At 36.9% G+C, this 16,775-nt stretch overlaps 1 protein-coding gene across 2 annotated transcripts in view; it reads right to left on the bottom strand.

Annotated features, from left to right (window-relative positions):
- The window catches only part of SLC30A7 (solute carrier family 30 member 7), an 88,206-nt gene that overhangs the window by 20,048 nt on the left and 51,383 nt on the right, over positions 1–16,775 (bottom strand). For both annotated transcript variants that reach the window (XM_059136860.1, XM_059136859.1), the window contains exon 9: positions 1,674–1,764. In XM_059136860.1, coding sequence (XP_058992843.1) covers positions 1,674–1,764 — 91 coding nt within the window. The remainder of the gene's footprint in view (positions 1–1,673; positions 1,765–16,775) is intronic.

Raw genomic sequence — 16,775 nt, 5'->3', positions numbered from 1 at the left:
GTCAACTCATTTTTTTGCTCCCTTTAACAGCCATACTTCTTAAAAGAGTTGTCTGTAGCTACTATCTCTACTTCCCCAACTCATTTTCACCTAATCTACTCAAATCAAGGTCTCCTTTCCAAACGCCTCTGAAACTGGTCTCATCAAGTTATTAGTGCTGTTCTTGATGCCGATCAATGATCACTTCTCTTCCTACCTTGCTCGCCCCACAGAAAGGGCATCAATGCTTCCTTCTTCAGTTCTGAGAGACCACCTCTTCGGTTTCCAGCTCCCTTCCTAACCACTCCCTTTCCTGGCTTTCCACCACCTGTGCTGTAAACCTGGAGCTAAAAGTAAAGCTAAAAAGAGCTGAATTCTCCCAAGGAAATCTCACATAACCCCAATATTTTAAATATTATTCATATATCAATGACTCAAAACTCTACCTAGTCCCAATCTTTCCCTAAAACACCAGATTTGCATATTCAACTATTTCACTGACATTTCCTGTAAGAGTATAGAAGGCATTTCAATTTTAACGTATCCAGAATAGAACTCTTGATCTGGAGGGAGCTTCCATCCTCAAACCTGTATCAACACAGCCTGAATCTTAACAAATGGTACCAGCATCTACCTCTTTGAGAGTCACCACTTTTTCTCCCCTTCACTAACAGAATCCATCTCCAAAAATGTATCCCAAATGTGTCCTTATCTCCATCTTCACTGTTCCCTCAGTAGTCCTAATCACCATTTTTCCCCACTTAGATGACAAGAACCTCATAACTGGTTTTCTTTGCTATCATTCTCTCTAGAATCTGTTCTCCAAATAGCAAGCAGAATAATCTTTTAAAAACACAAGTTTTATGACACTCTTCCCGCCTAAAAACTTTGTCATACTTTCCCCTGGATTAAGATTAAAACTAAACCTCTAAATAAGACCCAAATCTCTGAATGATCTGGGCCCTACCACTCTCTCCAGTCTTTCCAGCTACTCATCCCTTTATTGACTATGCTTTAGCCACAGTGGCCTTTTCTTCTGGTCTTCACAACTCTAAACTAGTTCCAGTTGTAGAACTCCCACATTAGCCTAAAGAGTTCCTTGGTCTGAAACATGAAACACTCTTCTCCAGATTTTCACAAGGCTGGCTCCTTCTTGTCATCAGGGTTTCAATTTCCTTGAGTATAACTTCCTTAGTCAACCTAATGTGATCATCCCTGTCTACCACATCACTTTGTTTATTTCTCTTATAGTAACTATCAAAGATATTTTCTTATTTACCAATTTATTGTTTAGTGCCTGTTTTTCCCCACTAAACCACAACGTTTTTGAACACAGACACTCTTTTGTCTTGTTTATGCTTATTTACTTAGTACCTTATTAGAATACCTGGCACTAAGTAGGAGCTCAAAAAATATGTTGAATAAATGCTTACATTATCTGCTATTCATATCCGTATTTTAGAAGAACTGCTCAAATTCTAAATGAGGACAATCTCTGCCACATTTTCTTTACTGAAGTTCAGTATTTTCCAATGATTTTATTCTGGTTTGTACAAATGGCATTCATGGTTAGCATTCAATCTTGGAAGAAACACTAAATTATACGCATATGCTACCCATATTTGTAAAAGTTAAAAACCCTAACAGCTTGAAAACAACATAAAATCTAATGGTTTGGAAGCTTTGAAACTTACCCTCTGATAGCACTGAGGCAGAGTATTTTCCAACACCGGAGGAGTTCTCTGCATTAATATTCCAACAGACTCTCTTAAAAGAGGAATAACACTAAACAAAAGTAAAAAAAAAAAAATTATTAAAGCCACATTCTGATAGTCCCATTCTGCAAGAAAGTAGTCATATAATGCTTCTATAATAGAACATAACAAGATTTATCAGAATAATATGAGGAAAAAGAATCTAGTTGTTATAAATTTTTCATATGATCAGTAAGTTATTATCTAAAATAAAAGAGCTAGGGGTGCCTGGGTGGCTCAGTCATTTAAGCATCTGCCTTTTGCTCAGGTCATGATCCCAAGGTCCTGGGATCAGGCCCAGCATCAGGCTCCCTGCTCAGCGGGAAGCCTGCTTCTAACCCTCCCACTCCCCCTGCTTGTGTTCCCTCTCTTGCTGTGTCTCCCTCTGTCAAATAAATAAATAAAATCTCAAATAAAATAAAATAGCTAGACCAAAATACACCAATGTATGAAACACTAAACTATACTACTGAATAGTATTGGAGCATCTAAAAATCTAAACACAGCAGTCATTCAACTACTATTTAAAATACAATTTCAGGGACGCCTGGGTGGCTCAGTTGGTTAGGCAGCTGCCTTCGGCTCAGGTCATGATCCCAGCGTCCTGGGATCGAGTCCCACATCGGGCTCCTTGCTCCACAGGGAGCCTGCTTCTCCCTCTGACTCTTCCTTCCACTCTGTCTACCTGTGCTCGCTCTCACTCACTCTCTCTCTGACAAATAAATAAATAAAAAAAATCTTTAAAAAAAAAAAAAATACAATTTCAATTGGCCAGAAGCTTCCAAAGTAATCTATAAGGTACATCATGGCTGACTGGTCCTTATTGCTTATCATATATTTACACGTATATATCTGAACAGGATATATACAAAATATATATTGTAAAGGGATATACAAAAAATTAATATGGTACATTAGTCTATTCATCTAATATTTTTACAGCCCAATTATGTATCAGTCTTCTTTCATTATTCAAAAAATACAGAAGCCTGGATATAACCACAGATCTAGTGTATCAACACCTTTAGCGATGGGGCCCAAACATCCATCTGTACTGGTGTAGCTAGTCCTCCACCAGTATTTGGAAATTACTATTTTAAGCTATTTGGATGATTAAGTGCACAGAAACAAGTAACGTATAATGATAACGGTGACGCAGTGCAATAGTTCTCTTATCTAGACACCAGGTTCACCTTAGTACAGTCTTATTTGTTTTCATTTCTGACATAAAATATCTGAGGGAAGGCCAAGGCATCTGTTTTTAAACAGCTCTCCACACGATTCCACTGAATCAGGGTGGCAATGCCCTGCTCTACGGCTTGAAGCAGACTGAGAGGTCAGACAGCTTCATTACACTTAACAGCTTAAACCAGTGCTCTCTTTCAAACGTGGAGAATCTCAAACTTCCCGAAGTAAAAACCCTCCTAATTATAGCTGTAGGAGATAGAGATAAAAGGAACAAACATACATTTTAAGAAAGGCAGAAGTTGAGACGTACCTTAAAAATTAGTGATATTTCTTTTTTAAGTTTTATTTTTTATTTAAGCAAACACACACCCAACATGGGGCTTTAACTCAGGACCCCAAGATCAAGAGTCACATGCTCCTCTAACTGAGCCAGCCAGGTACCCCCCAAATTAGTGATATTTCTGACAGGTGGAAAGGAAGAGAAGACATTATAAGAACAAAGACAATGAGAACAGAGACAATGTTTGTCTTGTTTATAATTATATTCCCAAGGATGCCTAGTAAAATGCCGGTCACAAAGTGGGCCCACAGTAAAAACTGGTTGGTTAAATCAATGACAGATTTATAAATATTAGATGTTTTAGAATCTAGATTAAAGATAGGAAATAGCCACAGGGAAGCACTGACAAGTCCATTCCCACACTTTATGTGCACAGTGAGAAGTACTTGGATAATGAGAGTAAGACAGGAACAGAGACAACTAGGAAAATTAAACAGATACTGAGAGAAACAACCAGTGTCTAATTGGATATAGTAAAGAAATAGTAAAGCAACATCAAGGACAAGCCCAAAAGGCAAAATGTATGGAGGGGATGGCAATAGTGAAAATGAAATTATCAATGTAGAGAGGAGGTTAAGTCATATTCAAGCGAAAATATTCTTTAGTCAGATTAAGAGCTAAAAATAATTAGATACCACCCTTAATTCCTCCTTCTCCCTTAAAACCTCCATGCTCTAAATCACCAAGTTCTCATGATTTAACACCCTACATATTTCCTGACTCCATTCCCTCCCCTTCATTCTACTACACATGTCTACAATAATCTCCATATCTTCACTTGGATTATTATAATAGCCTCCTAAGTGCGCCATTTTTTAGTATATGTGCTGCCGAAGCAAGCACTAAGTGGGTCATTTTTATCTCTAGTCTTATTTCAAGTCCACTGTGATAGTCGGCTTCGAAGACGGATCCCAACAGTCCATGTTTCCCTAATATTCATGTTCTTGTGTAATCCCCTACTCTTCTCTTAAGTGTGGGCTGGACCTAGTGACTTGTTGCTAATGAATAAAGTACAGCAAAAGTGACAAGATGGGACTTCTAAAATTAGATGAAAAGACTCCGCCTTCTGTCTTGTTCCCCTGCTCTCTTGCCCTCTCACTTCTTCACTCATGGCTGTCATGCTGTAAGCTGTTCTATTGAGAGGCCCAAGTGACAGGGCACCAAGTGATGCCTCTGGAGAGGAACGGAGACCCTCAGTCCAATAGTATAGAACGAACTGAATACTTTCAACAACCACTTCAGGGAGCTTAGAAATAGATTCTACCCCAAATGAACCTTGGAATAACTGTAGCCCTGGTTGACACCTTGACTGCCACCTTGTAAATGACCCTGAGCCAGACAGCCCCACTGGATATGACCAGGTTTCTGAAGCAAAGTAGACTATAAGATAATGCCTGTTATTTTAGGTACTAGGTTTTTGTATAATTTGTTATGCATCCTTAGATAACTAATACAACCATTCTTTATAAAACTATTAGATTAATTTATCTAAAATCAGTTACCTGATCCTGTCCCTTCCCCATTAAAAAAAAAATCCCTTGAAAGCTCCTCCATGACTTGGGGATTAAATGTAAACTCTTTAACATGATATATTTTTAGATCTGCCCCACCTAGCTTCACCTTCTATCAATCCTTGCTTCACATTTTCAGCCCTCTAAATAAACATACCTGGACTTTACTTTTGGCTGTTCCTCCTTTCATCCTTTGCTCATGTTGTTACCTCTGTCTAGAATGTCCCTAAACTGCACTGTAGTCTGGCTTCTATTCCTTCTTTAAAATCTCAAGTGTCACCCCTTCTAGGGTGTACTTCCTGATCCCAAACTGTTTTCCAAACTGTATGAAATGTCCTCTCTGTGCTCCTATTTAAAAAAAAAAAAAAGAAAAAAGAAAATCAAAATCTGATACCTATGGTAATGTTAGACAGAGAGCAACTGAAGTGGAGTTAAGGATTTTGACAGTAAAAGAATATGGTTATTCCTTCAACTAACCTGAAGAGCAGTGTCTGTTTCTACCTACTGTGCCATTATTATACAGGTGAGGATGCCCTGGGTTTATAAAAAAGGCAAAGAAAAACAAGATGGTAGACTGATAAGGTACAATTCAACCATTATGACATTTTTCTTTCCTCTCTCCTTCATTTTTAGGGAAAAAGTCAGGAGTATTTTTATATACCTTATAATTTTTATGTTTTCCCACTTTCCTTACTATTATTCAGAAAGTAAGGCACCAAAATGGTCCTCCTAGAATAAGAAAAAAGTTTGAGAATAAAAAAGTTTTTTTTTTAATGCTTTCTCTAGAAGGCACATAGAAAAATTTCACTTGTTTGAGCATTTTTTCTTCAATCTTTATCCCAAGGAACTGCAAATAATGCCTAAAGATATCTGAGGTGCAAAATGCACTCGATTAGAAACCACTTGAGATACTTGAGATATACGTGGCAAATTGACTTACTCCATCGTTAATTAGGTAATCCTATAAATGAATTTTTATTAAGCAACTGCTAAGAATAAGCAATTATTAAGCACTACTGTATACTCTGCTTGGCATCAGATTTTCTAGAACCAGATGGAACCCAACTCTTGAGTTGCAAATGAAGGTCTAGAACACCAAAGGAACTTGCCTAAGGACACAGCTAGTGAGGAGAGCCAGAATAATAAGACCGAGTCTTTTGGCTCTAACTTCAATTTTGAAAAGTTAAAGTCAACAAACATTTATTATATGCCTACCATTTGCCAAGCACGTGCTAGGCACTGAAAATAAAAAGATAAATAATATACAATAACTACTTCAAAAGGATTAACAAGTTTTGAAAAAGCCTATAGACAGGTGACTGGAAATCAGGCAACAAACACTTATTTAGGGCCTACCATTTGGAAGAACGCACATATGAATGCCAAACAACTAGACACGATGCCTCTACCCATTTTCATTTCCCATGAACTTCTCGCGACAGTTTTCTTTATTACTATGTTGTAAACTTACTTTTAAATCTACAAAAATAAATAAGAGTTGGGAAAACTGGAAAAGAACCCAGCTCTACTATAGCAGAAGGCATACAATATGAACAATGATACTAAGCAACATGTGTGAAACATCTTTTTGCAAACAATCTTAAAATACTTGATGTTTTAGAGTACCCTAGGCATATAGTCTTATTTTTCTAATTTATGTGTGATTTAAAACACAATAAAGAGATGACTGAGTCCAAGCTATAATAATCCCTGAAGAGATTGGCTTTCAAATGTTAAGTACACTCTAATACACACTCTCTCTCTCTTTTTTTTAAAGATTTAATTTATTTATTTGGCAGAGAGAGAGAGAGAGAGAGATGACAAGTAGGCAGAGAGGCAGGCAGAGGGAGAGGGAGAAGCAGAGAGTCCCTGCTAAGCAGAGAGTCCCCGGAACTCGATCCCAGGTCCCTGAGACCATGACCTGAGCCACCCGGCGCCCCTCTAATACTGTCTTTAATAAGTCACCCAGGAAAAAAAAAAGTCACCCAGAACCATCTACAAATTTATCCAAATCTTTGTTCAAATTTTTAGTCTCTATTTCATGTATGTTGCCTCCCAAAGCCAGCTGCTCCTAACTACCACATCAGTTAAAAAGAAAGAAAGAAAGACCCTAATATTTTCTCTTTTTCCATAAAATTTGTTTTCACATGTGGCCCTTAGTTTGAAGATTGTAGAACTGGTGAAGAATTTCCATGATCACAGATAACAAACTATTTTTTTAAAATATTTTTATTTATTTATTTGTAAGAGACAGAGGGAGAGAGAGCAAGTGAGCACAGGCAGACAAAGAGGCAGGCAGAGGCAGAGGGAGAAGCAGGCAAGGAGCCTGATGCGGGACTCGATCCCAGGCCCCTGGGATCATGACCTGAGCCGAAGGCAGCTGCCCAACCAACTGAGCCACCCAGGCGTCCCCACAGATAACAAACTATTAAAAGTAATAGGGAATTTAGAGATCACTCATTTTAACACTCAGTTCAAGAACTATAATGCATAATCCTGATAGGCTTAGTTGGTTAAGCCTCTGACTCTTGATTTTGGCTCAGGTCATGATCTCAAGGTGGTGAGATCAAGTTCGTCTATGGCTCCACGCTCAGCAAGTACAGGGAGTCTGCTTAAGATTCTTTCCCTCGGGGCGCCTGGGTGGCTCAGTGGGTTAAGCCGCTGCCTTCGGCTCAGGTCATGATCTCAGGGTCCTGGGATCGAGGCCCGCATCGGGCTCTCTGCTCAGCGGGGAGCCTGCTTCCCTCTCTCTCTCTCTCTGTCTGCCTCTCTGCCTACTTGTGATCTCTCTCTGTCAAATAAATAAAAAAAAAAAAAAAAAAAAAAAAAAAATTCTTTCCCTCGGGCGCCTGGGTGGCTCAGTGGGTTAAGCCGCTGTCTTTGGCTCAGGTCATGATCTCAGGGTCCTGGGATCTAGTCCTACATCGGGCTCTCTGCAGGGAGCCTGCTTCCCTTCCTCTTTCTCTGCTCGCCTCTCTGCCTACTTGGGATCTCTCTCTGTCAAACAAATAAATAAAAAACTTTAAAAAAAAAAAAAAAGATTCTTTCCCTCTACCCCTACCCCCGCCCCTAGTGTGAGCAAGCACATGTGCTCTGTCTCAAAAAAAACCAAAAAAACATAATGCAAATGAACATTTTCATAAAATTAATTTTAAAATAACTAAATAAAATTATCATAATTGATATAAGGAATTAATAATAACTTTTTTTTAGGTAAGTGTCAATGAGGTATTTACTGCTTTTGATGTTATTATAAAATTCAAAATGGTTGCCTGCTTCAGTGGAATTTTAATAAAATGTTTACATTCAACAGCATTTCACCAAAGCACACTGATGTGTCACACTAATTTTGTCCAACAGTAATTCTGAAATTATTTAAGGATTTCAGCTGTATCTGTAAGTAGGTCATGAAACTGTGGTGGAAAAAGAAAGGTGCTTGCTAAATCGCATGGTGATATAGCAATTTAGAACAAAGGTCAATTTCTATAACAATTTCAAAGATCATAAAATGTAAAAGAAACCTGCAGAAATTTTATTTTTGCCTTTTAAAATTGTGTTTAGCTCAGGAGTTTGTGTCCATATTTTTCTGATTAACTATCGTAATGGGAAATCATAAAACAGATTTTAGCATGCATCTATCTACCCATAATGAAAGGATATGGGGGAAAAGACAAGCAAGCTTAGCAAATTCCTGACTTAGCTAACACTCAGAGCTGCATCCAAACCCAAAAAGTAAGCATTTGGAAACAATTAGAGGTTCACTGCTGGTTGACTAACTCAATTCTAACTTTAACATTGAAACACCATTTTCCTAGCATATATAAAAGGCATGAGTCATTCGGTATATGAGTTTACCAGTAAAACAGGGTAATGGTTTAATTCTTCAAAAGCTGAAGGTAAATTAAATGTATAATCATATAGTCATAAACATAAACTTAATGTAGGCTTAAATGCTAACGGATTAAATAAGCAATAGTTACTACTCTTTATTGCCAGTAACTTTGCAAATGAAAATATATTCAAATTTCACTTGAGAAGCAGCTTTTAGTGAAAGAGTCTCACCATTTCAACTGTAAATTATCTAGCAGTAATGATAAACAAGCCAAACAAAAGAAAAGGGATACATTATGAAAACTTCTGAAGAACAGACTAGTGATAATCGTAATGCTAGGCAATAAAAAATTTCAGAGCTGAAACTATTACTTAGATCTGAGAATAAACATCTACAATAATAATTAAAACATAATCACTGATTCAACTTTTTGAATTGGCTTATGGGCTCAGTCCTTCTGCATATTATCAAGGGTTCTTACAATCTATGAACCTAGAAAAATATAGGTGTACTTTTTAAAGAACCCATAAACTTTGAAGGTCTGGTATATGTCATTCACTTGAAAATGTTTAGTGGACAAAAAGCCAAAGAAAACGGACCCAAAGTTGAAATATACTTTACATTTAGACACAGTAGTCCTAGGGCAAGCTGTAAATAAGCAGTCACATTTGCATAAATATGATTATTTCATAGTGATGAACAATCACCTATTAACACAGAATTTCAAGAATCATAATGCAGGGCTGCCTGGGTGGTTCATTCGGTTAAGCCTCTGACTCTTGATTTTGGCTCAGGTCATAATCTCAGAGTTGTGAGATCAAGCCCCAAGTGGGGCTAATACAGAAGAGATAACTCCATACCACAGGAACTGTGGTTTACCTTATAATTATGCTAGGTTTCAAAACCTACGGTTTAAAATCAATGCACACAGTACCTACTTTAGTCAATAATGGTGATAACTGGATACCCTAAAATACCCCTAACTCAGAGCCAAAGTCACGAAAAGGTCACCCTTTCTTTAAACTTCTGGAACTTAGTTATAACACCTAATAAATCTGGTCTTTGGACCAAAAGCATTAGTAAGTAATGTCATGTTAGTAAGTAATTAGTAATGTCTTTGTTTAGACAACACTTAATAGTGTTTAAAGTGTTTTCATAATTTTTTTCTTATTTGATCCTCACATCAGCCTTAAGTAACCTTAAGAGAAACATTCCATTCCGAAATGACAGAATGTCAGATATAGGCAAGATTTTAAGAGATATTAAGGCCAGCTCCCTCATTGTGCATAAGAGAAAACCTTCTAGGAACATCAAGACAACTTGCTCTTTGTTACATACTAGGAAGAGGCAGAGTTGGATGTGCTGATTCCAATGCTTAAGTTCTCTCCACTACGGCGTCTCATCATGATTAAGTCCTCCAGAGTCAGAGATCGTGTCATGTTCTTTTTAGTCTCAGTGCCCAGCATAGTACTTGGAATATATAAGCACTTGGCACATGTCTGCTGAATATATAATCTATTTAAGAATTTCAAACACTCTGGAGGATTTTAAGATTATAGAATAGTCCTTGTTTGATGTGACTTTCAACCCTTCAAAGTAATAGCTAAATAGAAAAACAACAGGGGTCCCCTCAATTTAGTTACACCCCCAAATAATTTTTTGTTGAAGATTTATTTGACAGAGAGAGAGATTGTGAGATAGCAAGAAACAGAGAGAGCAGAAGCAGGAGGAGCAGCAGGCAAAGGGAGAGGGAAGAAGCAGGCTCCCACCAAGTCAGGAGCCAGATGCGAGACTTGATTCCAGGACACTGGGATCATGACCTGAGCTAGAGGCAGATGCTTAATTGACTGAGCCACCCACCTGCCCCTCCCCAAAGAATTTCTAATAAAAAGAAGCAAAAGTATCTTATCCTCTATTCAAGTACAGATGAGAAAGAATTAAACTCAGGCAGGAGCAATCATTGTTACCAATTCTTGATTTGCAATTTATTATCTTAATAAAAGCTCCTTTCTTTATTCTCATGAATAGAAACTAAAATCAGACCAGCTATATAAGAAAAAAATTATTAAATCATTTATTATATATCCATAAAGAACAAGGGTGTAGATTAAAAAAAAAAATGAATGCAAATTCACACTGATACCCTGTCAAGAGGCAGGGAACTGGAAAGAGACAAGGGGATCAATGAAGGAAACGGGCAAAAAGCTCCACAAAGTACACAGTTTTCAGAAGATGGGGCAGGAATAAATTCACATTATTTGTATTACATATGGTGACATTTGTATTGAAAAGATCATGAGACCTGGAAGAACCTCCCCACTCCTTCAGTAACCCATTTGAAAGCAGCAGCTGGAGGATAGACAAAAGCAGGAGATAAAGTTCTTTAAGGAAATCTGCATTTTGCAAACAGTTTAGAAGTGAAGACACAGGATCTTGTTTAGAAAAACCAGATAAGACGGCAGGAAATATTTATCACCATTATCAAAATCAAATTAATTATCATTCACATAGGTTCAGTGATCACAAATTTTAACTCAGAACAAAAACGACTTGAGGTCAGCAAGAAAAATGCAAAAGGACTGGAACCAAAGTGCTGATTAATCTCTAGGTTCAACAAGGTTATTAGGAATTTGGGCTAAACTCTCTGTCTGGTGAAAGTTAAAAAATGGTATACTTGTGACTGATTCGATTTCTGTGCGGTATTCAAACCATAACATTTCCTCACCCTATAGAAAAAGAGGTTTGCCTCTAGATGTGTGTGTTCCTGTGAAGAACCTGTTATCCAGGAATGAGGGCAGAGACAAGTAGCAAAGGGCACTGTTAATATGCAGCAACTCATCTTACCTCTTAAATGATGGAAGCAGTCACCAACATACTATATTTCTTTTATTCTTATATATTTCCTTTATTCTTTCCCTCCTTTCTCTCTGTCTCTTTTCCCTCACTTGATAATGAAAGAATGAGGCAGTTAAATACGAGGGAAGAAAAAGGGGCATGTGAGAAACCTTTTAAGTGAATGGTGCCTGCTTTCCAAAAGCATTCCTTTTGGGACAGAAGGGAGGCAAGCAATTAACACACAATGCTTCCCAATTTTTTGCCAATTTGTGCTAGACTTTATATATCTTAACCCACTTAATCTATACATAACAAATTATGAGGTAAGCATCACTGTTAACCCCACTCTAAAGCTGAAAAACTAAGGCATAGAGAGGCTGAGGCACCATAGAGCTAACTGGTGAGAACAGAACTTGAACCCAGGCACTTGGATGGACTCCATAGCAAATGCTCTTAGCCACACTACAGTATTTCCTCCAATGAAGTCATCAACATGGCTTTGCTAGCTCTCACAAAGCACCTCTGCCTATAGGAGAGGTCTGACGTTTAGGAAAAGCTGACCCTCAGGGTGAATAGGAAGCCTGGACCACAAAAAGAAATTTAAAAGCTCAGGAAAAGAGGAGCAGTAATAACAATGTAAATGTTTTCCACCATCTGAGAGCTGACTGGTATTATCAAAACTTGAATAGAAGCAAATTCCTACCCCTAGTTACCATTATGGGCCCATCTTCAAAGAGAACTTCCAAAGTCACTGTTTGTGAGAAGTAAACCAAACATGGAAATACAAAACAAAGGCAAAAAGACCCTTATTAAATTGTTTATACAAATCAAACTTTTAAAATACCACTCTGAGAACAGACCTTTTACTGAGTATCTCAAGGTAGATTACTAATTGCTACATTACACTGGATGACTACATGAAAATACTTAGTTGCTGAGATGGGGGGGGGGGGATCATGTTTTCCAAGGATTAATTAAGCAAGAGAACAGAGTCACTTACGTGCAGGCTATAGCTAGTGGGAAGAGAGTTTGAAATTAATTACACACAACTTAACAATTAATATTAAAACTGAAGAACCAAGAGGGACTGTGATTTTTTCTTTTGGCAGCCAAGTGAAAAGAAGTGGAGGAAAAAAAAAAAAGAGTAAGAATGAATAAGTGATTCAGAGTTGAAAAAACAATATGATTTCCACCTTTAAAGATTTATGTTTACTTTTAATTGTATTTTTTTTTTAAAGATTTTTATTTATTTGTCAGAAGAGAGACAGCATGCGCGCACAAGCAGGGCAAGCAGCAGCCAGAGGGAGAGGGAGAAACTGGCTTCCTGCTCAGTGGGGCTCAATCCCAGGACCCTGAGATCATGACCTGAGCCAAAAGCAGCCGAGTAACTGACTGAGCCACCCAGCTGTCCCCACTTTTAATTGTATTAAAAAAAAAAGTATTTTAATTCCAGTTAATTAATATACTGTGTTATAGCAGTTCCAGGTATACAATATAGTGATTAGATAATTCCATATATTATTCAGTGCTGGTGATAAGTGTACTCTTAATCCCCTTTACCTCTTTCACCCCCTACTTTTATTTTTTTTAAAGGCTAAAAATGTCAATGATTCTAAAGCCAAAAGTATATTAAAATACACACACACACACACACACACACACACACACACATATGTATATATTTGAAGTTTCACTTCTAATCCCTTTGCCAAGAGGTAAACACACTTACTTTTGGTTCATTCTTTTAGAGTTTCTTTTGGAAATTTATAGGAAAACATGCATGTTATATATGTATCTCTTCTCCTGCTTCTATAAAAGGTGGCATGTGGTGCATTATCAAGGCGTTGCTTTTTTTTTTCTTTTCTTTTCTAAGTAGGCTCCATGCCTAGTGTGAAGCCCAAAGCAGGGCTTGAACTCAGGACCCCAAGATCAAGACATGAGCTGAGACCAGGAGTCAGATACTCAACTGACTCAGCCACCCTGGCATCCCTCAAGTGTTTTTAAAAAAATATATCTTGACAATCACATATTACCATATAGAGGTCTTCCCTATTATTATTTTTTTTAAATGATAGATAACATTAAGTTTAATGTTAAGTTTGTCTTGACCTGTTTCTTAGTAACAGCAGTGTTAACACTGTTGTGCAAAAGATCTCTAGAACTTTTTCGTGCTGTAACAGTGGAATTCCATACCCATTAAACACTAATTTCTCCTCCTCTCTGCTCTGGCCCTTGTCAACCACCTTTCTACTTTCTGTTTCTGTAATTCCGACTACTTTATCTATTTCATCTGAATGGACATATCATATAGTACTTGTCTCTTTTGGACTGGCTCATTTTGCTTAGCAAAATGTTACAATTCACCTATGTTTTATCATGTGACAGCACTTCCTTCTTTTTAAAGACTGCCTAATATTCCACTGTATGTATATACGTTTCTGTTAATCCATTCATCTGCTGATGGACATCTATCTGGGTTACTTCCACCTCTTATCTCTTGCAAATGCTACAATGAATACAGGTATGTGCACATCTCTTTGAGATCCTGCTTTGAGTTCTTTGAGATGTATATCCAGAAGCGGGATTGCTGGTAAATCTATTTTTTACTTTGTGAAGAACATCCATATTTTCCATAATGGTTGTACCATGCCATGCCTACAAATACTGCACAAAAGTTCCAAATGCTCCACATCCTCATGAATATGTATTATCTGTTCTTTTGATAATGGCCATCCTGATGAATGAGAATGAGTAATTTGGATTTCACGAATGATTAGTGCTATTTGAGCATCTCCTCTTATGCTTATTGGTCAGTTGTATATATTCTTTGGAGAAATGTCTATTCAAATCTTTTGCCTGCTTTATCATCAGATTATTTGTTTGTTGTTACTGTTGCTTGAGTTGTACATTTTCCTTATATATTCTGCATATTAACCCCTATCAGATTATATAATTTATAATTATTTGCTCCCATTCCACAGGATGCCATTTTACTCTGCTGATTGTTTCTCACGAGGCACCAATAGTTTTTAAGTCTCATTTGTCTATTTTTTAATTTGTGCTCTGTCCTTTGGGTTCATAGCCAAGAAATAACTGCTAAATCCAATGTCCTGAAGCTTTCCCTTTAAGTTTTCATCTAGAAGTTTAAGAGTTTTAGATAATATATTTAGGTCTTTAATCCATTTTGAGTTAATGTTTGCTTGTGGTTATAAGGTAAGGGTCCAACTTTATTCTTTTGCATACAGGTATCCAGTTTTCTTAAAACCATTTGGTAAAGACAGACTGCATTTTCCCCATTGTATAGTCTTGGCACTCTTGTCAAAAATCATTTGGCTATATACATATGGTTTATTCCCAGGCTATTTGTTCCATTGGCCTATTTTTATGCCAGGACCACACTATCTGAATTGCTCTTGCTTTGTAGTATGTTTTGAAATCAGGAAGCGTGAGGCTTCCTTCTTTCTCAAGATTATATTGGCTATTCATCATCCTTTGAGATTCCATACAAATTTTAGGAATTTTTTTATGCAAAAAAAAGGTTATTGGGATTTTGATAGTGATTGCATTGGACCTGTAGATCACAAATGTAGATCACAAATGTACATTTAAACAATATTAAGTTCTAAGATCCATAAACAAGAGAAATCTTTCCCTTTATTCTTCATACCTTGTTTGATTTCCTTTAGCAATGTTTTATAGTTTTCAGTATACAAGTCTTTCACTTCCTTGGTGAAGTTAATATTATTAAGTATTTTATCATTTTCAGTGCTGTAGTAAATGGGATTATTTTCTAAATTTATTTTAGATCAGTCATTGTTAGTATATAGAAACACAACGGAGTTTTGAGTGTAGATTTTATATTTTGCAACTTTGTTCTTTTATTAGTCCTACAGCTATTTAATGGAATCTTTAGAGTTTTCTACATATAAGAACATGTTATGTGTGAACAGGAAACTTTAATTTCTTTTTCAATTTGTATGCCTTTCTTTTTCTTGTCTGATGGCTCTGGTTAGGATTTTCAGTACTATGGTTAACAGTGGTGATGAAATTGGGCATGCCTGCTTTGTTCTTGATCTTGGAAGAAAACTTCTGAGTCTTTCCCCACTGAATATGATGTTAACTGTGGGTTTTCATATATGGCTTTTACTACATTGAGGTAGTTTCCTTCTTAGTGTGTTAAGTGTTTTACCATTTCATTGCTGTTGAATTTTGTCACATGATTTTTCTGAGTTGATTGAGATGATCATGTATTTTTTCATTCACTTTCCATTTGGCATATAACATCAATTGATTTTTGTATGTTGAACCATCCTTGCATTCCAAGTGTAAATTCCACTTGGTCATGAAGCAAGATCCCTTTTTAATGTGCTGTTGAATTCATTTTGCCTAATATTTTGTTCAGGACTTTAATTTTAGTCAATATTCAAGACGAATATTGGTCTATAGCGGTTTTTTTCTTAAAGATTTTATTTATTTACTTGTTAGAGACAGAGAGAGAGCACAAGTAGGGGAAGCAGCAGGCAGAGAGAGAAGCAGGGTCCCTGCTGAGCAAGGACCGCATTTGCAGGACTCAATCCCAGGTCCCTGGGATCATGACTTGAGCCGAAGGCAGATGCTTAACTGATTAAGCCACCCAGGTATTTCTTGGTCTATTGTTTTCTTTTCCTGTCATGTTTTTGTCTGGTTTCAGTACCTGGGTCACTCCTGCCTCATAGAATGACTGGGAGTCTTTTCTCCTCTTTAATTCTTTGGAAGAGTTTGAAAAAAGAATTGGTGTCAATTCTTCTCTAAATGTTCGGTAGAACTCACCAGTAAATTCATCTGGTTCTGTGCTTTTTTTGTTGTTGTTGCTGTTGAAAAGTATTTAATTAGTGCCTTAATTCTTTAATTACCGGCTCCTCTCTATAGGTTTGTTCAGAGCTTTTTGCTTCTTCATGATTCAGTCTTAGTAGGTTGGATGTTTCTAGAAATACATCTATTTCTTCTAAGTTTCCAATTGTTGGCAAATAACTGTTCACTGTAGTTCCTTATATTTCTTATTTTTGCAATATCAGTTGTAAGTCTCCTCTCTCACTGTTAACTTTAGATATTTGAGTCTTTTTTTCCTAAGAGTTTGTCTAGCTAAGGGTTTATCAGTGTTGTTGATCTTCTCAAGAGAACCAAGTCTCGGTTGTGTTGTTTTCTATTGTTTTTCTATTCTCGGTGTCATTTATCTCTGCTCCAAACTTTACTATTTCCTTCTTTCTGCTAACTTTCTAGTTTTTTAGTTTTCTTTTTCAAGTTCCTTAATGTATAAAGTCAGGTTGTTGATTTGAGGGTTTTTTTTTTTGCTTCAC

This window comes from Mustela lutreola, chromosome 10, assembly GCF_030435805.1.
Source record: "Mustela lutreola isolate mMusLut2 chromosome 10, mMusLut2.pri, whole genome shotgun sequence".
Lineage (NCBI taxonomy): Eukaryota > Metazoa > Chordata > Mammalia > Carnivora > Mustelidae > Mustela > Mustela lutreola.
The sequence above is the reverse complement of the archived record's forward strand: the minus strand, read 5'-3'. Positions and strand labels throughout refer to the sequence as shown.